Genomic DNA, 22,094 nt, shown 5'->3' with positions numbered 1-22,094 from the left:
ACGATTTGGAATTACCTTATTCTATAATCGGCTGGTCAGTGCTATACTCAATACTTAAGTGACTTACCCATCCAGTGAGGATCATTTTCTTGCTTACAAGATGCCACATCTGAGTCGCTGACAAATCCTGAATTTCTGTAAAGAAAACTGTCCAGAGATTTATAAGCACGCAGTGCTTCACCACTGAACAGCGAGGGAAAGTTAATGAGGTAATCATACACGTCCGGGTATTCCGCTGGCAGTTCAAAATCCGGTCGTGAAAACTCCATCCGGAAAGCCATAAGGGTCACAAATCTGTAGATCGTTTATTTTAGACATATATCTAGTTATCTGTTCATTAGAAAAATGAGCCGTGTAGTCCGTCGGTTGAAATTGATCCATTCTGTACACGAGTGCAGCAGTATTCAGCGGTGGCGGTTGTGTACTTTCCAGTCACGTGACTGCAAGATCTCTATGGGCTAACAGCTCAATAACATCCGATGATATCAAATGAATAACACTAAATGAAAACGAACACTAAACCAGAGATAGTAAATTCATCTTCCTATCTCTCTGACTAAATACACGAACACTAACACAACAAAGTTCGCATTGCTTGTCGCGTTGCTGTGATGTTTCTCTCCCTCCGGATTAAATGGACAGTGACTCGAAAATCACTGAAATACATGAATACTAAATGAACAGTTTGCTCTGATGGCGCAGTTCATGTGGCCTTTTCTGCTTTCCCGTCAGTGCGCTATCCGCCGCGTTTCGCCCTTCTTTAATCCACATTTCTGCGAATTTCTCAGCAGGGAAGGAACGCACGTCTGGCCCACTGACAGCGAGGAAAAGAAGGCTGTCAGTGTGGATACATTCATTCTGTTGCGCTCATCAGTAAGGATGTGATTCATGGCGCTAAATCCACGTTCACACTCTGGATATTGTTATTATCTACAATGTATCTATTTGCTGGGGACGTTCGTGAACATCAAAGCTGCCACTTCAGGTCATTTTGAAAGCGAGTGCAATGTAGACCATAGAAAACTGTCACAACATGCCTGTCATGTCAACTTTTTTTTGGTTTGTTTGTTTTATTGACGGGGTTGTCCCCGAGGATTTTTTTTCAGCAGAGATAAAAACCAGAGGGGGGGATGATCCCCACCATCCCCCCCAGCAAATCGCACCCAGCTTATTGGCATGCAGCAATGCTTGATATTTTGCACTATCACGCACAGGGAATGGCTGTCTCTCTCGACAATGCACTTCATACACCACATTTAATATTTCACTTCAGAACATCTATTGTCGCTTTTGACTTTAAAAGCAAAAGACTGCATGGTTTTATACCATCAAGAACAGCTATTATGAAATAGTCTTTTTTGTATTTAGATGGAGAGGATGTTAGTAGCTGAGATTTTAGTTGTGTAAGAACCCAGCTTTCAGAGCTTTCAGCCTGGCAGTGTTCTGCTTCTCATTTCTCTTAAAAAGAAAAAAAAACAGATGAGATGTGAATTTCAAAACAAACTGAAGCAACAGTTGGTATGATTATCCTGCACATTGCACCCACCACGTGCCAAGCATACATATAGTCTAAAAGTTCATGCCGAAGTACCAAACCTATCATCCCAGCAAGTCATCTGCCTTTCCTGAGAGTCTGGACTGGTCAGTCCCTTTCACTTTCTCATCTTGTTACTTTCACCAACCTACCAGCCCCAAGTGGAGCCAATCAGTCACGTTAGCGGAATCAAAGCCATTATTAGTATTGCTTTTTCTGTCTCTGATGAGTATAGAGAAAGTCAACGATAAGCCGGTGTAATCACAGTGTGCTTGTGGGCCTCTCCTTGGACCTGATGCTTGATTGTGAGGGTTGAAGCAGAGAAAGTCTCACGGGATAACTGTAGGCTGAACACAAGTGATCATTGTTTTTTAATCCTCCGAGGCCCAAGCGATGCTGACATGCACCACTGATTGAATTGAGTCCATCTAATGCTGGCCCACATTTCCCCAGAGGGAGATGATGTAGGAAGCAAGAGAAAAAAACATCCTAACTGATAGTGAGGAATAGACAATGAATATGGATCAGCCTCAACGTCCCGCTGTAACCTCCACAAACCATGCTGTTCACATGGAGTGTCCCTAAACAGGAGCTGAGCACCAACTTCTACCCTCAGGGCCTGACAAGAGAAAGCCCAGTGGAGCACCTCTGCCAATCTGATCACCTGGTACAACAAGCGACACGAGCGCTTGTCCCACAGGAACACGGCCCCCTCACCACCAGTGACAGCATCTGGAATGGCCACAGCGCCATCTCTATTTACCAAGCCGGCACATGACAAGCATGAGAGTACAGCTTGATGAGAAGACAGAACTCTGCTTGCAATCAACAATTTCACCAACTGTCACAAAATTGCTGTCTTTGAGAACAGGAGAGTTGTCAGAGCATTCTTTCCAGCCTCCTCATTTGTGGCTGTTGCATGCCAAGAAGTCAGAATATTGTATGAAATATAGAGCAAATAAATAAATAAATAATCATAATAAACGGCCACTGAACAGGGAGAGCCAGAGGTGTCAAAGCACCAAGAATTAATTGTTAAAAAAAAAGCAAACCAATAAAAATGCAAGTGAATCAAAAAACGTCATGACTAACCATTTGTTTTGACATTGTCCAGATAATTTGATTAAGATAGTAGTGTTCATCATTTATCACCTTGTAGTTTTTAGCAGTCCTCACTGATATGATAAGCAAACAATTAAATTGGCAAATTCTTAAATTTAATTTAATATAAAATGTCACAGCCTTAAAAAAAAAAGTATGCTGAAGGACACAACTTGGTGATACAGGAATTGATATAAAATCACATTTCTTGGGTTTTTTTTTCTGTTAGATTTTTGGTTGGCTAATTTTTCCATCAATCCCAGTTTTATCAATATATACAGTACCATTCAAAAGTTTGTACACCCCTGCTCTACTCATTCAAAGCTTTTTCTGTATTGTGACCATTTTCTACATTGTAGAACAATACTGAAGACATAAAAACTATGAAACAACATATGGAACATATATGGAATTATGTGGTAAACAAAAAAAGTGTTAAAAATATTTTTGACTTTTCAAAATATCCAGTATTCAAAGTATCCTTGATGACACTTCACACAATATTAGCATGAACTTCATCAGCTTCATAGTCACCTGGAACGCTTTTCAATTAACAGGTGCCTCGTCAAAAGTTAATTAGCGGATGAGTTTCTTGCCTGCTTAATGCATTTGAGATCAAACAGTAAATAGTAAATAATAAAAATACAATAAATAGCCCTATTCCACAACTGTAGTCATCCATATTATGTCAAGAACCATTCAACTAAGTAAAGAGAAACGACATCCATCATTACTTTAAGACATGAAGTGACTTTTAATTAAGAAAGATAAAGAAAAAACATTTAATTACAACCCCGATTCCAAAAAAGTTGGGACAAAGTACAAATTGTAAATAAAAACAGAATGCAATAATTTACAAATCTCAAAAACTGATATTGTATTCACAATAGAACATAGACAACATATCAAATGTCGAAAGTGAGACATTTTGAAATTTCATGCCAAATATTGGCTCATTTGAAATTTCATGACAGCAACACATCTCAAAAAAGTTGGGACAGGGGCAATAAGAGGCTGGAAAAGTTAAAGGTACAAAAAAGGAACAGCTGGAGGACCAAATTGCAACTCATTAGGTCAATTGGCAATAGGTCATTAACATGACTGGGTATAAAAAGAGCATCTTGGAGTGGCAACGGCTCTCAGAAGTAAAGATGGGAAGAGGATCACCAATCCCCCTAATTCTGCGCCCACAAATAGTGGAGCAATATCAGAAAGGAGTTCGACAGTGTAAAATTGCAAAGAGTTTGAACATATCATCATCTACAGTGCATAATATCATCAAAAGATTCAGAGAATCTGGAAGAATCTCTGTGCGTAAGGGTCAAGGCTGGAAAACCATACTGGGTGCCCATGATCTTCGGGCCTGCATCACATACAGGCATGCTTCTGTATTGAAAATCACAAAATGGGCTCAGGAATATTTCCAGAGAACATTATCTGTGAACACAATTCACCGTGCCATCCGCCGTTGCCAGCTAAAACTCTATAGTTCAAAGAAGAAGCCGTATCTAAACATGATCCAGAAGCGCAGACGTCTTCTCTGGGCCAAGGCTCATTTAAAATGGACTGTGGCAAAGTGGAAAACTGTTCTGTGGTCAGATGAATCAAAATTTGAAGTTCTTTATGGAAATCAGGGATGCCGTGTCATTCGGACTAAAGAGGAGAAGGACGACCCAAGTTGTTATCAGTGCTCAGTTCAGAAGCCTGCATCTCTAATGGTATGGGGTTGCATTAGTGCGTGTGGCATGGGCAGCTTACACATCTGGAAAGACACCATCAATGCTGAAAGGTATATACAGGTTCTAGAGCAACATATGCTCCCATCCAGATGACATCTCTTTCAGGGAAGACCTTGCATTTTCCAACATGACAATGCCAAACCACAAACTGCATCAATTACAGCATCATGGCTGCGTAGAAGAAGGGTCCGGGTACTGAACTGGCCAGGCTGCAGTCCAGATCTTTCACCCATAGAAAACATTTGGCGCATCATAAAACGGAAGATACGACAAAAAAGACGTAAGACAGTTGAGCAACTAGACTCCTACATTAGACAAAAATGGGTTAACATTCCTATCCCTAAACTTGAGCAACTTGTCTCCCCAGTCCCCAGATGTTTACAGACTGTTGTAAAGAGAAAAGGGGATGTCTCACAGTGGTAAACATGGCCTTGTCCCAACTTTTTTGAGATGTGTTGTTGTCATGAAATTTAAAATCACCTAATTTTTCTCTTTAAATGACAGATTTTCTCAGTTTAAACATTTGATATGTCATCTATGTTATATTCTGAATAAAATATGGAATTTTGAAACTTCCACATCATTGCATTCCGTTTTTATTTACAATTTGTACTTTGTCCCAACTTTTTTGGAATCGGGGTTGTAGAATGTGTGTCCAAACTTTTGACAGGTACTGTGTATCTAAGAAGGTACAGCATCTTCTACAATTATTGGCAACCCTTGTAAAGATTTGTAAAAAGGGTGAGAAAAATCCACCTTTTGGTGAAGTCGCTTCATCTCACACTGAAAAAAATGAGAAAAATCCGACCTTTAATTGAAACAAATTTATCCAGAGAAAAACAAATCCCTCATCAAAAAATAATCATTTTCAACAAAAACACATGTGCCAGTATTATTGGCACCCCTGCATTTAATACTTTGCACAACCTCTCTTTGCCAGGTAAACAGCACTGAGTCTCTCCTATAACATTTTATAAGGTTGGAGATACAGAGCAGGGCATCTGAGACCGTTCCTCTTTACACAATCTCTCCAGATCATCCAGGGTCCTCAGCTCTCTCCTGTGCTCTCTCCTCTTCAGCTCACCCCTCAGGTTTTCAATGGGGTTCAGGTCAGGGGACTGAGATGGCCAGGGCAGAAGCTTGATTCTGTGATCAGCGAACCATTTTTGTGTTGATTTGGACATATGCTTCATATCATTGTCCTACTGGAAGACCCAGTGACGACTCAGTTTTAGTTTCCTGGCAGAGGCAGCCAGATTTCGATTAAAAATGTCCTGGTATTTCATGGAGTCCATGATGCCATGTACCCTAACAAGTTTTCCAGGTCTTTGGAGGAAAGACAGCCCCAAAACATTACAGAACCTCTACCATGTTTTACAGTTGGGATCGGGTTCTTTTCATTATAGCCATCCTTCTTTATACTCAAAAACCCACCTTGAGTGTTGATTGACAAAAAGCTCCATTTTTGTTACATCAGACCAAAGAACACGGTTCCAGTCAAAGTTGTAGTAGTGTTTCACAAACGTCAGGTGCTTACGTTTGTGGTTAACTGACAGAAAAGGATTTTTTGCTCACAGACTTTCCAAATAATCTGTTGGTATGGAGGTGGAGTCTGATGGTGGTTTTGGAGATTTGGAAACCCCAAGATTTTACTTTTCTTGTAATTCACCAACAGTGATATTTGGGGATTTTTTTTTTATTTTTGCCTCTCTTACCATCCTCTTCACTGTATGTGGGGGCAAAATAAATTTGGGTCCTCTTCCAGGCAAGTTTGTAACAATTCCAGTTGGTGTCCACTTTTTTATTATTGCCCTAACAGTAGAAATAGACATTTTGGGGCAAGTAGCTATTTTTTATAACCATTCCCTGACTTATGAAGGTCAACACACTTCTCCCTCATTTGGTTTGTGTGTTCGCTTATCTTTCCCATGTTGATGGATGACTAAGAGAATTTAGCCTCTGTGTCACTTCATATTTATTCCCCAGTTAATCAGGAAGTCATGGATTACAACTTGAAAGTTCCTACACACTCCAATCAACTCAAACATACTGTACAATTTAAATGGGAAACATACTTCAGTTACATTATCCTCACTGTCATTTCCGGGGTGCCAGTAATAGTGGAATATGTGTTTTTGTTGAAAATAATTATTTCTCGATGAGGGATTTGTTTTTCTCTGAATAAATTTATTTCACTTAAAGGTTGGATTGTTCTTGTCTTTTTCAGTTTGAGATGGAGTGACGTCCTGTATATATATATATATATATATATATATATATATATATATATATATATATATATGAAATATATTATTAGTTAATAGACCTTCTGCCAATCCTACTTTCTCAGTAGCTTGGCAGTTAACAGCCCACTAATCACTGGTCCTAGTGGAATAACAGACTACTGACTAGCTGCAGCCACAGAATTAAGCCGTACCACCAGCCAAACACAGCTCTACATAATCCTAGTATTTGGCCCAAACCCTCCAGGCAGCAACTGAAAAATATTCGCCTTCCAGGCATTATCTGCAAACACGCACGCACACACACACACACCTCTCCCACAGCCACATTTTCTTCTCTGTTCTGTACGGTGCTTGATTTCAGGCTCATCTGGTCAGAGTTGTTTCTGATTGAACCATGCTCCTTGAAGCTCCCCCTCTCTAAAATATTGCATATTTCATCGCTTTAATGCCTGTTGTCTTTTTTTAAAGCAGTCTGGCAGCTGTTCTGCTGTTCGTTTCGTTTTTGCACTTAAAAGTGTTATCAGATCACCTTTTCACGCTTCACGTGAATTCATTAGGTGTCGTCTAAATTAAGGCCACAGCGCTGATTTAGGAGGGAAATAAACAAGGACAGCTTTGCAATTTAAGACCCTTCTGTTTCAATTTACTGCCTCGCAAATTCCTGCCAACGTCTGGTGACTGTCGAGCCAAAATGTGCCACTACAAGCCAGTCCAACTTTTATATTTTCTTTCCAGGTAGCAGTTTTATGTGGAAGAGAAGAGAACGACACATCACTGGGTTGCATAAAACCTCATGCGTGTGTTTCTTTTTTAATCTCTGATGTGTTTTGTCTGTTTAGTAGTTTGCAATGTATTTACATTGTAATTTATGTATTTAATGTTTGTAGTATTTATAGTAAACATACTCACTGTATTGGCTGGTATTTGTCTTTTTTTCCTCTGCTGCCGGACAGTAAGCAAGAGGAATCGTGGATCACATGGTAAGGATTTTCAAATACTTTTAGAAATAATGGTATCAAACCAGGGATCTTTCCTTGTTACTGGGGTGGTACTATCAAGGGGACATCTTGCATATCTTTAATATCTGTTTTACCTGGGAATGTGCATGTAGTGTACCTTTTTCATCACCTTTTAGACTTTTAAAGTGTAACTTCACCTCCAGCTCTGAGCACAACTCCACCCATTGCATCATTTTGAAAAATGCTTAAAAAAAAAAAAGAAGCCAAGGGCTTGAGGGGAGGGGCTGAGGAGGGGGGCATGGATGTGTGTTGCTCAGTGAATCTCAATTAGCAATCAGAAGAAGAAACCTTTCTTTGTCACATGCACACTTCAAGCACAGTGAAATTCATCCTCTGCATTTAACCCATCTGAAGCAGTGAACACACGCGCACACACACCCAGAGTAGTGGGCAGCCACACCAGAGCACCCGGGGAGCAGTCAGCGGTTAGGTACCTTGCTCAAGGGCACCTCAGCCCAAGGCCGCCCCACATCAACCTAACTGCATGTCTTTGGACTGTGGGGGAAACCAGAGCACCCGGAGGAAACCCACGGGGAGAACATGCAAACTCCACACAGAAAGGCCCTCGCCGGCCGCCGGGTTCGAACCCGGAACCTTCTTGCTGTGAGGCAGCCATGCCAACCACTACACCACCGTGCCGCCCGTCAGCATATATTTGAAAATGAGCACAGTTTCACAGACTCCCACCCAAGGGCAGGTGAACTGCCCACCTCGGGTTAGATGGTATTCACTTTTTTCTTTTTTTTTAATAAGTTTCATGATGTAGAGAAGTACCAAATGGCCGACTCTACATCAGCATCAGCCTTGCAAGGTTCAGAATGATTTTTGGCATTTTGGGCCATTTTCAACCCATAAAATGGCAATTTTTATTTAAAAAAATGGCATGTTTGTCATCATAACATATTAACACCATTTTTGATAGGTCTCATCACAGTACAGTCATATTATTTGGTTTACAGCTCAAAAACGCATTTACGTACCCATTACCACTTTAAAGGTTTAACGGTACAGTACTGTGCAAATGTTTTCGACACTTACGCACTGTCACCTTACAGCAAGAAGATTCTGGGTTCGAACCTCACAGCTGACTGGAGCCTTTGTGTATGGAGTTTGCATGTTTTCCCATGGGGTTCCTCCAGGTGCCCTGGTTTCCTCCCACAGTCCAAAGACATGCAGATTAGCTCAACTGGCTACTCTAAATTGCCCATAGATGTGAATGGTTGTTCATTTCTGCGTTAGCCCTGTAACAGATAGGCGACATTTGCAGGGTGTATCCCACCTCTCACCTGAAATCAGCAGGGTTCCAGGTTTCCCACAACCCTGATGGATAAGCGATATAGATGATGGATGGATGGATGGATGGATGGATGGATGGATGGATTGGTGTTGATTTTATGGCTTCTCCATTAGTGGATCAGTAAAAAAATGTAGCTGTCTAAAATATTACTTTCCCAGCCAAAATTAAATGTTAAAGGTATTAACATAGTACATAATAGACCACATTTCATATATATATTCCTTCCCACATCATTTCATGGCACACTTGGTGGCACCAATTTCCATTTCATAGCCCTCAGCCTCTCAACTACTGTATATTACATAGCTAGGGTTACAGTGGGGCCTAGTCTTCTGGTAACCACAACAGTTTGACTCCCCACTCACATCTGTATTGCAGCATGCCTTGCCAGAAGGCACAATTTTTATGATGGTCTTTGGTATGACCTGACTGTGAGTAGAACTTGCGATCTCCTGATCGAGAGGTGGATACGCTAACCACTAGGCCACTCACCGGTTATATATGGCTATCAGAGATTGCCTGAAGGAAAAAAAAACAGGCAGAAATGTGTGGAAGATGCTTAGAAAAAAATGTAAAGATTCAAGAAAAAAAGCTCCAAGATGCCTAGAAAAAAAATCCACCGATTTCCTTTTAAAACAGCACAAAATGTACATGAGAGTACTGATGCATTTTTAAAGACAAACGGTTTGCCATGCCAAGTATTGAATTTTTATCACTGTTCACTGCTCTTTGTAGAACATTTGGCTGTCTTATTTCTGAAGTCATCTTTGCTTTACTTTTGCCTAAGGCTGGTGCAAAGCAGTGTATATCACTGCTCCAATTACGTCCTTTAAATCAGTGATTCTCAAAGTGGGGTCCAGAGACTTTTTTTTTTAATTTGTTACACTGGTGGAAATCACAATGTCACATTATCAAGTAATATTATATTTAGTTATTATTAAAGGACCAAGACCAAACTCAGACCTAATGTATTCTATCAGTATAAATTTCATGACTAGAAAGCTCTTTGGCTCCAAATTTAATTAGAAAATGTAATAATTTTCATGAAATAAATCTATACTCTGGGGATCTGTGGACTTTATTCTGGGGTCCCTGGTTACAAAACGTTTGAGAATCACTGCCTTAAATTACCTTTAAATGTACACTGTATACAGTGGTGCAGCGGTTAGCACTGTTGCCTCACAGCAAGAAGGTCCTGGGTTCGAGCCCAGCAGCTGGCGAGGGCCTTTCTGTGCGGAGTTTGCATGTTCTCCCCGTGTCTGCGTGGGTTTCCTCCAGGTGCTCCGGTTTCCCCCAAAGGCATGCGGGTTAGGCTAAGGTGGGGTTTACATTAGACCGTATCAGCGGATCATCAGATTAACGTTTTTAAAACGATTAGCGTGCACACAGCAACGCCAATACACAATTCGCGTGCACACAGCAACGCCAATACACGGATACGCTCGGCTCCGCAGGCATCCTGCGCTCCAAATCACTCCGCCAAATCACTCTCGACAAGGCTTCTGCCTGTCTTGGATTGGTTATAACTGTCTGCCTCACACCCAAATGCATTGGTGGCCGGCAGCAGAATTGCAGGCGGTACCCTTCTGAGAGGGTTGTGAGTAGCCATTGGTTGGTTGTTATTTCGCGCCAACACGCTAGCTGGCTGCCTGTAAAAACTCCTGCCACTGGCCCTGACCTATCAGTGGTCCTGTCGACGTTTTTCGGAAGGGATGGGGGGACGACGACGGCAGGGAGGACCCATCTGTCAAAAAGGGTGAAAACTCACGTGTGGCTGAGCGCCACCCTGCCTGGCCGAGGGAGATGAGGGAGGTGGGGGATTAGGGGCCTGCTGCTGGGGTCGATGGGGAGACCTTTGTGCAGCTCTAGGGGCCACATACCTAAAGCGTGAGGCAGAAGGGTTTGGCAGAGCTCTGAAGGTGGGTGCTATACCCACATGATGGGAGCGAAACTCTGTAACAGACACACGTCTGTCAAGGGCCTCTTGTGCTGCTGGCCCAAAGACCTGTCCAGGTGCCAGTGGGAGGTGCCTCAGGTTGTTCCTGCATACTTCTGGCAGAGGCGATTGAGCCAGCCACACTTGTCGATGGGCTTGCAGCAAGGTGCCCAAGGTAGTGCCACACTGGTTGGCAATGACACCCATAGCCTGCAGTGCAAGTTCCAGTACCTCAGCCGCCAGTGGGTCTGCCAATGATGTGTTGAGTGTTGAGTGCAGCATAACAAGCATGTGTGCCAGTGAGTTAGACACCCTGCCAAGAAAGGCAGTAGAGTTATAAGCACGGGAAAGTAGCTCATCTGTGCGGCGGCACTCAGCGTTAGGGCAACGCACCTGCTCCCGAAGTGCTTCATCGGGAGACACAATGAGCGAAGCAACGCTTGATTCGACTACTGGCATGCTACCCAAGCCAACAGCACCGGGGTCCTGCATCGCCGCAAGCATGCGAGACATCTGGTCTGGACGGGTAGGTTCCGTAGCAGCCTCCAGGGCAGAGGCCACCACATAAGTAAAGTCATGACACTGTGGAATTACCAGAGAGGCGCGCTGAACACGGCGCAGGAACATGTTCTCAGCTCCGTTAGGAGGCGCCGGGGTGTCCAACTGCAAACGTGCAAGCAAAGCCTTCAGTGTGGCCTCCACCGAACCCACCACTGAGGCAGACTCCCCAGATCGCCCAGAGGTAACATCACTGCCCGAATCACGGGGCTCAACACCTGGCAGGACTTCGCTTGGTGGCTGCGCTGAGGAAGAAGGCTGACTGAAAAAGGTGTCTGAGGCAGCCACAGACATCACTTCCTCTTGGTCAGGTGGCTGAGAACATGAGCCAACGGGTGACAAGGAGGCAGGCGGTGCAGACTGTTCCTCTACAGTACCTACCTGTGCCCCTGCTGTGGGGGGGGCTTGCAAGCAGAGGCAGCAGACGCTCCACTGTAGATGAGAGCAGTTCCACTTTACACTCTAACTCAGAAGACTTAGATTTTTTGCGCTGTTTTGCATGCACTGGTGGTGAAAGCCTACACTTACGCTGTGTCTGAGAATCCGAGAGCAGAAAACTGCTAGATGCACGTTCCATACCAGCCAACTGTGCCTGTCTAACAGTAAGCGGCATTAACGCACAGGAAGGGCATGGATCAGACATTGCCTCCTTTAGATGTTGCACGCCAAGGTACTCCGCGCAGCGATCATGTGCATCCAGCACCTCCATTAGGTTGGGGCAAGTGGAACACCTAACTGAATCCATCTCAGTGTCTACTCACCCACGATTTTTTTTTTTTTTTAGAAAAGAAGCAAGGTGTAGCGCTGCTTGCTAGCCTGGCAACCAAGGCTAGCGAGTTCGCAAGCGCAACTTTACCACTACAGACAACGATTTACTAGCAACCAGAAAACCGATGCTCATGTAAAGTTGTAAGTACACGTTAACGTTATTGGCAACCAATTCGCTAACTCACTCAACACTGACAAACCTGCCGGCAACCGAACAGTTTGTGACAAGACCGATATAATAGCCGTCCCTGAAAACTTGGCAGCCAAGATTCAGTGACTATCGATGCATAAAAGAACCTCAAAATAATGTTAACCAAGTTACCTTAGCGACCAAACAGCTCGCGTGGAGTCGAGTCCCACTGAAGTCCTCTTCAGTCACGAGCTGCACTGTAAATTGTCGCGGGTATTCCCACAGTTAACTGATAACACACACAGAATTCCAATAGAAGAGATGCGATTCCAACGCGAGAAAAAAGAAGAGGCCAAATGACGTGGGATATTGCCTTATATAGGCAGGCACGTCATATGTCATGAGATGACAACTTTTGTATGTGATTCTCGAAACATGCGGATGCAAAGATCCTTCCACTAGTGCTTTCAGCACCGCCCTGATGGTCTGGAGTGAAGGAAATAGAACTGATGTATCCTTAAAGTGCATATTCTGGACCAATTTCGGTTTTTTTATATGAAAGTATGCCCCTTTACACACTCATCCAGAAGGGTAATTTTGCACAAGGCCATCTGTCTACAGCAGAAAAAAATAAAACAACAAAACGCATCTGGAAAAATCCCAAGGGAGTCTGGAGCCAGATTCGTGACGTTACCTGCGGAAGCGCCAGCAGGCTGCGAGAGCTTTGCACAGTTTCAGTGCACAGCCTGTGTAGACCAAGCGCTCCCATTTCTCTCTCATTGTCCAGCCTTTTGGGAAACGATGAGTACTAATCCCATCATGATTGGTGTTGCTACGCCCTCCTACGATACATCTGTTAACCATTTTAATAATTACGTGATAACGTTGAAGAAATTTGCAGAAAACCACCAGGTCGTTTTCTCATAAACAAACCAGCACTGACGTAGGATTCAGAGGGAGGCGTCCCGCACGTGACATCACGAAAATCAGTGTTTGCCGGGAAATTCAAATGCCAAGTTTTTTCAGAGGCGGACCAATTCGCCTCAAATGGCTTGATTTCAACTGAATTTTTCTGGTATTGCGCAAGGTACAAAAATTGCAGAGAATGCAGAATGTGACAGATATTTGACCAAAGTTTAATATAAAATAAGAAAATTACATTGATCTTGCTCCTGAATTTACCCGTGATATGCACTTTAATAGTACCACAGCAGTGAAGGAGAACACGGTTTGGAAGCTTTATTTCTGAGAGTGAAAGTCCGCTTATCCTTCTCATGGTTTATTCTTTAAAGTGTTCATGTGTTATGCACGTTACACTCACCGGCCACTTTATTAGGAACACCCATCCACTTGCTGTTTGATGCCGTTCTCTAATCAGCCGATCCCTTGACAGCAGCACAATGCATAAAATCATGCAGATACAAATCAAGAACTTCAGTTAATGTTCACTTCAAACCTCAGAATGGGAAAAACTGTGATCTTAAAGTGTGACTTTCACTGTGGCATGGGTGTTGGTTTGAGCCAGATGGACTGTGTAGCGGCCAAAGTAGAATTCATATAGACGTGAATTACAATTTATGTTAAAAGGTATAAATAATTTCATTTGAGTGTGTAATTTCATATAAGTAATTTATTTCATGATTAAAATGATGAATAACATGTGGCAAGGTTAGAAGAATTAGAATTAGAAGCATTAGAATTAGAATTAATATGTGAAGAATTAGAACTGTCTCACGCTTCTCAAGAATTAGAATTAGAATTCATTCAGCTATATAAGAACGGTCTCGCGCTTCTCAGGTAGATCTCGAGAAGCCGTGGAAGCGAACAGTTTTTCTTACTATTGTAGAGGCTTGTTCTTAGTGAGACCTTGAGAAAAGTGCTATAGCTTACACTGACTCACTGACTCTCTGCATCTCGGAACCTTTGTAATTGTTAAACCGAGGATTAAAGTTCAACTTTCAAGACGTTTCAAGTGGATTTATTGCCAGGCACATGGACATTGAGAGTGGAAACAGTTACTTTGGGTCAGAGACTTCGTCAGTGTAAGCTATAGCACTTTTCTCAAGGTCTCACTAAGAACAAGCCTCTACAGACTGGTTTGAGTATTTCAGAAACTGCTGATCTCCTGGGGTTTTCACACACAACAGTCTCTCGAGTTTACACAGAATGGTGCGAAAAACAAAAAACACTGAGTGAGCAACAGTTCTGTGGGTGAAAACGCCTTGTTGATAAGAGAGGTCAGAGGAAAATGGCCAGATTGGTTTGAGCTGTCAGGAAGGATACAGTAACTCATAGCAACTCTTTACAACTGTGGTGAGCAGAAAAGCACCTCAGCATGCAACAGCAGAAGACCACATTGATTTCCATTCCTGTAGCCAAGAACAGGAATCTTAGAATCAAGAACAAGTTCCTATTAAAGTGGCCGGTGAGTGTATATTCTAGCGATAAACAGAATGTAGGGTCTTGTTGTTCACTTCTGCCTTCTTGCTCATGCTGATTATTAAACATACTTTCAGAGAAACCTGATTAAAATACACTAGCCTGGTATTGCTTCTTCTCTTGGTGCTCCCAGCACCACATGCTTGCTTTTTTTTTTTTTTTTTAAACTCCAAAGCTTTTTATATGCTCGAATAATTAGTGTGCGACTAATCTGGCTCTATTGGCAGCAGGGGCGCGTCACACAGAGAAATTGTCTCCTCATTGATTGTTCGCCACAGACAGACTTGAGGATTAAGGCAGATAGTCTTGCATATTTCTTTTCCATACCCCAGATAAATGGTCACATTCTTGTCCAGCCTGGTGGGGAACCTTCAAGAATGTGAGAAGGCCAGTTCAAGAGAGATCAAGTCATTACCAATAATGCAGGAGTATGACCCACTGTGGAAGCCATGCAAATAGAGTTTCAGCAGAGCACAAATGCACCTAGTCCAATTATTTCACAACAGTAATTACGAAAAAAAAAGAAACTCAGAGAGGGAGAAGATCTAACTTAACATTCATGAGCTATTATATTTTAGGAACATATTGTAAATGAAAAAAAAAACCACACACACACAGAGTCAGAAGGCTTTGAGAGAAACAGACACAGCCTTTGAAGATAAGGTTGTATCGGTTTCTTTTTTTTTTTTTTTCAAAGCAAGCTTAAAGAAGCTGTATCTGATGCTTTCTGACATAGCCTGAGATCACAGAGCTTGGGAGATACCACTGTCGAACAGATCCCTTATGGCTCCTGCTGCTTTCAGAAGGCATAGGCAATAAAAACAGAGGCACTGAGGCGAGGCAAGAAAAAATTCCAAGCTGCCACTTACTTGAGAGCCCTCCTGACCAGTATGGCAGAGCACAGTGTGCCATCACAATAGGAGTAGATACCAGGCATCTAATAATACCTATGTGTCACGTACAAAGTTGTTGTGTCCACATGTGGGGACAGAAGGCAGCTCAGAAACTCAGACCTGGACTGTTTGTGCCACCCTCATGCACAAGAGGCTTAGGCTTTATAAGCACAACCTTCATAAATAAATAAATTCAAAAACAGTTTTTTTCCCCAGCTTCGGTTTCCAGTTCATAATATTTTTGCACTGTGAAATGTTTAATCCCAGCCATTAATCCTGCGAGTTCAGTTGAGAAGGCAGTAATCTATCAATAATATAAAACTTGAAGCAGTTCTGTGGTGCCTAACTCCGTATACACTATGCTAATACCAAGGATTTCCAACTCCAAACTGATATGAGCTTGCCTTTTTTAGTATCCCTGGAGTATTTCCTTGGAATAATTTCAACTTGGTTTAGCTTGTTATTGGGGAAAAAAACCCTGATCTAGTCAATATGACATGATGCTGGGTTTCTTGACCCTTTACAAAAACAAGATTTTTCTTATTTTTACATTTTCTTTGATATAATTGAAGTGTGAAGTATAAGATCAAGAACAGAGTGAGTGATGTTTCAATAGGTGTGAGCTGGATACTAACAAATTTATTTGTAAATTGTTTACACAAGAAATGCAATAAGCCCTGTGATGACCTGGCGACTTGTCCAGGGTGTACCCCGCCTTTCGCCCGTAGTCAGCTGGGATAGGCTCCAGCTTGCCTGCGACCCTGTAGAAGGATAAAGCGGCTAGAGATAATGAGATGAGATGAGAAATGCAATAGTCATGAAAAACATATCCTTTTAGATCTCCTGCGTTTGCATACTTTTACATACAGTATAAGGGGACGCACTAATGTAAACCTTGACTGATCAGGAACAAGTCGTGAAATTTTTATGAAGTGTAAAACCCAGTCATTTCGTTTTAATGAACTGAAAGAAATTGAAAACAAATCCATAATTAACACAAATAGATGTGTTTCAGTGGGCAGTATGCTCTTATGAGACTCTCCATCACCGCTTAATTGTCATTTTGTCATTTTCAACTCTGTGAGTTTTGCCTTTTATGGAGATTTGTAGGTGTCACTAAATGCAAATCACCTATGCTGTGAGCGCGCTTGGTCATTTACAGCTTATTGGCATTAATTAACATATGTACATGAGTACAAAAGAATATGTTGAAGATTTTTGAAAACTTTATCAATTTTTACTAAAAGATAGATAACTGAGGCCAATTGTACAACTCTAACAAGCCTTGCTAGAGCCATAGAGTCGACTCAATCCCTGCTTAATTTCCCAATTCAAGAAGTTGTTTGTCATAAGGCTCCTGTGATGGAAAACTGTGAATATCATTTGGTGATGTTATCATGTAATGTGTATATAGGAACAGATGAAGCGAGATATAAGTGCGTGAACTCAACACATTTCCTTTGGGCAAACTAGACTGGGGAACAGGAACCACATGAACCACCAGCTCAGAAAAATACAAAGAACCATGAGAGTATAAATAGACAAACTAATTAAGAACCTACAAGGTCACTCAGTAGAGTGCATACCTCCGCCAAGCCACATATTATCAACATCAAAATCAAATCACTTGGACCTAGCTGTACACCAAATTTCATCCAAATCCGTTCACTACTTTTTGAGTTACGTTGGGGAAAAAAAATCCTGGATCCGCATACATATCCTGATTTGCATCAAAATCTAATCAATTGTTTCTTCACCCAATGGCCCACCTTTCCTCAAAATTTAATCAAAATCTGTTCACCTTCTTTGAGTTACATTGGGAACAGACAAACAAACAAACCAACAAATGGAAGTGAAAACATAACCTCCTCCAACAAAGTTGGCGGAGGCAATAATCAGGAAACAGGTGGATGCAATCAGAATGACACCCATATGACATCATAAGGGTCAGGGACAAGGTCAGGAAGTGAAAATAAAGATTGTTATCATCATTGTTCATGGCAGGTCATATTCTGGTCCTTGCATTATTACACCACTGGCTTTAACATATAGTATTAAATATAGTTACAGATGAAAAGGTTACCAGCACGGAGCCTCATTTCCTACCTGATCATATTCAGTGTAACCTAAATGCCTTATGGCTTTAACCCAATGTGCAGGCCTTTGTCTTCTATTTCTTTCTGTCTTGTTATCTTTTGTTTGCTTTTTTATGTTTGGATACTTTCTGGATTGATACGTTAAAGTACATGATGCCAGTACCTGGTGTTACAGCTCATTTACAGCCGAGTGCAAGAATCTGCATCATCCATGCATTCTGGGTGCTGAACAACGTACCTCATTTTTTACTAACCATATTGTACATTTAGCAGTGTTGTTAATACAACATGGCCTAAATATTACAGCGATTCCATCTCCTTGAATGGTTATGTTTATTAGTAAGCACAAATGTCTGTGTTCATTTTGACCTGCTCTTATTAGATGACTTGAATGTAAATGTGCTTCATTAATATATTTACTTTGTTAAGTCTTGATTAAGGTATGAAAAGTTTGTTGTAAGCAATCAAGAGTCAAGAATGTACAAGACGTCCACGGATACAGCCTTAAGACCTCATCTCATCTCATTATCTCTAGCCGCTTTATCCTGTCCTACAGGGTCGCAGGCAAGCTGGAGCCTATCCCAGCTGACTACGGGCGAAAGGCGGGGTACACCCTGGACAAGTCACCAGGTCATCACAGGGCTGACACATAGACACAGACAACCATTCACACTCACATTCACACCTACGGTCAATTTAGAGTCACCAGTTAACCTAACCTGCATGTCTTTGGACTGTGGGGGAAACTGGAGCACCCGGAGGAAACCCACGCGGACACGGGGAGAACATGCAAACTCCGCACAGAAAGGCCCTCACCGGCCACAGGGCTCGAACCCGGACCTTCTTGCTGTGAGGCGACAGCACTAACCACTACACCACCATGCCGCCCGCCTTAAGACCTTATACAGAAAATAATGATATCTCATAAACCTGGAGAAGGGTATTAAAAATGTATTAACGTGTTTATAGATACCATTACCAACAGCAAATACCATAATTCTGAGTTAAGAGAGCAAAATTAGCTTCTGGGTGGAAGGGTATAGCAGTACTGTCTCTTCCCTGTCAATCAGAGCGAAATTAGCCAATCACAGACACCTGTCAGCTCATGTATGCAGAAGAGGGTAGAGAGCACTTCCGTACTTGTGTTACACTTCCCTGTGATGCAGCATGAGCAGCAGTTCGAAGAAGGGGGCTTGTCCTACCCTGTCTGATTGCTAGTTGTCATGTGATAATAGGGGAGAGTTCATTAGTGGCAAGACCAAATTGGGGACAAAACAGGAGGAAAATGCTATCATCACGTGCTCAGTGCTGATTGAACGTTATATGACTATCACAAGGAGAAGGGATGACACTTTGTGCTGTAACCAATCAGCAGTATGTGTATGATATTCAATAAGGACCTCCCCTTTCCATTTTTGAGTTAACGTCAATGTGTTTTGTTTTGTTTTCCCCTGTTGGGTTTACTGATTTGCTGTCTTGCTGTCACGTTAAGATTTGGTCATTGGGCCACCCCTATTTAAAAAAAAAAAAAGTTTTTGCAATTCTTAAAGTCAAGCACAGATTGTACAAGTCTGAAATTTTAAGAAATTAAAAAAAAAAGCTGCTAAGTTTTAGACACAAGTCAGCTCACTTGGCATATGCTGAGAAATACATCAACAGCCCACTTGGGCTCTGTAACAGCATCGTGTCGAACTGGAGTGCTGCAGAAACTAGAAGGTAGAATCAACTAAGTCCAATATCAACAGATTTTAGAGAGAAAGTTAAAAATGAAATGTGGGTGTCTTCAGGACAAAAAAAAAATAATTCAACAGAAAATGGTTGGAAAGGAGTCAAGTTTTGCCTTGACCCTCTGATTCTTCAACCTTCTTATAATAGTAAGTTGTTGGATTGATTGGTAGACAGATGGTCAAGCAATCTGGCAATCTGATACATTGGGGAAAAATGAGTGAACATTTCAACTGAGATGGTTCAAAAACTGTTGAATGCAGTTGTAAAATCAGAGGGCGGGTATGCTCGTACAACGACTAGAGAATATTTATGCATATAATCAATTATTAATTTGTTTCATTATAAATACCTAACCATCGTAACAAAACACTTTCTGGCTATTTATGTTTCTTGCAATGAAGGAACATTTCATTTTAAATTAAGGGTGTACAAACTTTCACATGCTTCTCAACCTTCATTACACAGTTAGTCAAAGTCAGCATCGAAGGCTAGATTCAATTCTATATGACAAGCCCTCGTGTCCTGTGTACAATTTCAATATTGGAGTTGTTCTCCAGTTTCCCTGCTACAGAATGAATTTGATTTGAGAGTCAGTCTAATTTTTCGTAATTAGAATCCAGATTGACTTGGCTCATATTAAAAATGTAAAAAGCACATTTTCATGGAACAGTGGTTCGGTCAAATGAGTACGGAGAAGACCTGAGCCCTTTGAACCATGGTTCAGGACCAGTGACAAGAGACCAATTATTGAAAACATTCTCTTCTGAGCAGAGCAGATATGAAACAGCTCATCAGCTTGGAGTCTGGAGCAGGTTACTGTGACACTGCAGTATAGTCAACATGTACTGTAGTGGCTTGGCATTAAATAGATTCATTTCTTTCTGCATTGTGGAATTATTTTCATTATTTCAGATGGATTAAAGTCAGCTGTGCTGTGTGAAATACCATTTGTAGATTTACAAGTAAAATGTACAGAATTAAACCACTAGCAGTAGAGTATATTTTAAAAACTAATGGCCTGTAAGTGGAGAAAACTTTTGAGTTTCTTCCTCATCACGTTCTCTTTCGCTTCATCTCTGCCCACTGACAGATTGGGAGGCCCCTGCAGACCCGGTAGCCCCAGTAATAGTGATCCCTCCAAGGAATACAACGGTAGTGGCAGGGGTGAGCGAGGCCACACTGGAGTGCGTCGCTAATGCACGGTGAGTAAAGCATTAGAGCAATGCTCTGGCCTTCATGTCCATCCTACTCCATTTGCTTTAGGTGAACGCCAGATGCTCAGAATGAGCCATTCCTAGCCCATTAAAACTCATACAGATGGCTTGAACATTTTCTTATATTATAACCTCTTAAAAGTATGAACTTTGAAACGCCAATCTGATAAGCTTACTTTTTAGTCAAATGCATATATCTCACATAAGAATCAAGAGATCTATAGCCTCTTAATGGCTATTTATTGCTGGTTGGGTTTTCACCTCTGCTTCCTTCTCACCATCTCACTCTCTTATCTTATCTCTGAGTTTCCTTTCTTCTCTGTTTTATTCTCTCTCTAGGCCTGTGGACAAGCTGAGTTTGGTGTGGAGGAGGAATGGTGTGGAGGTGGCCAGTGGAGTGGGCTCTTTCGGGCGCCGCCTGACCATCGTTAACCCCACCACTGCAGACATGGGTCTGTACATGTGTGAGGCCTCTCTACTTGACAGTAGCGTCAAGCCAGCCGAGGCCAGAGCTTTCCTCTCTATTATAGGTATATCATCATTGGTTTTATTTTTTTTCCACCTGGTCTTCTTAATATGAAATTAAAACCCTGAGCACAGCTCTTTTGAGCATTAGTGACTTGCGTGCCATTTTTTTATTGCCCATTTTGCCAAATCCCACTCACTAGTTAATGTTCCCCATCACACAACAGCTACCAGCTGAGGAGGATTTGGCAAACGTGCTTCCTGTGCATCTTTTTGAACTGCATGGCAGCTTAATACACTCAGAAGAAAGCACTATCTACCCTCTTCCATATACATGAGCTAACAGACACTCACAATTGGCTAGTGTCACTGTGATTGACAGGGGAGAGAGAGAGTAATGCTGCCCCTCCCACCTACAGCCTGTTTTGTTCTCTTGGACTCTCAGCCATAGATGACTATGGCACGGTTAGGATTTGAACTCGCAATCTTGCGGAGAGCTCTTTTCTGTTGCACCACTTCGGAGCCCTTGCTTGTAATTTCTTTGACTATTTTTTGACTGTAGCTCTGTTTTACTACTTAAGCATATTTTATCTATAATAAAGTATTGTGCAAACATTCAGAAAAAAAGAAGGAGTTAGTGAAGAAATTTCAATGAGCGATGTCAGCATGTGTGTACATTTAAAGCTGTACAGTGTCTTGCAAAAGTATTCATCCCCCTTTGTGTTTGTCCTGTTTTGTTGCATTACAAGATGGGATTAAAATTGATTTTTTGGGGGGGTTAGCACCATTTGATTTACACAACATGCCTACCACTTTAAAGATGCAATTTGTTTTTTTTTTGTGACACAAACAATAATTAAGATGAAAAAACAGAAATCTGGAGTGTGCATAGGTATTCACCTCCTTTCGTATGAAACCCCTAAATAAGAGC

At 41.8% G+C, this 22,094-nt stretch overlaps 1 protein-coding gene across 4 annotated transcripts in view; it reads left to right on the top strand.

Annotated features, from left to right (window-relative positions):
* sdk1a (sidekick cell adhesion molecule 1a) overlaps positions 1 to 22,094 on the top strand; it is a 539,170-nt gene that overhangs the window by 352,177 nt on the left and 164,899 nt on the right. For 2 of the 4 annotated variants that reach the window (XM_060943066.1, XM_060943065.1), the window contains exons 6-8: positions 7,574 to 7,600; positions 20,575 to 20,686; positions 21,038 to 21,228. In XM_060943066.1, coding sequence (XP_060799049.1) covers positions 7,574 to 7,600; positions 20,575 to 20,686; positions 21,038 to 21,228 — 330 coding nt within the window. The remainder of the gene's footprint in view (positions 1 to 7,573; positions 7,601 to 20,574; positions 20,687 to 21,037; positions 21,229 to 22,094) is intronic. The other 2 variants (XM_060943068.1, XM_060943067.1) reach the window with 1 other exon arrangement.

Source organism: Neoarius graeffei, chromosome 16 (genome assembly GCF_027579695.1).
Source record: "Neoarius graeffei isolate fNeoGra1 chromosome 16, fNeoGra1.pri, whole genome shotgun sequence".
Taxonomy (NCBI): domain Eukaryota; kingdom Metazoa; phylum Chordata; class Actinopteri; order Siluriformes; family Ariidae; genus Neoarius; species Neoarius graeffei.
This window is presented reverse-complemented; position numbering and strand designations above follow the sequence as displayed.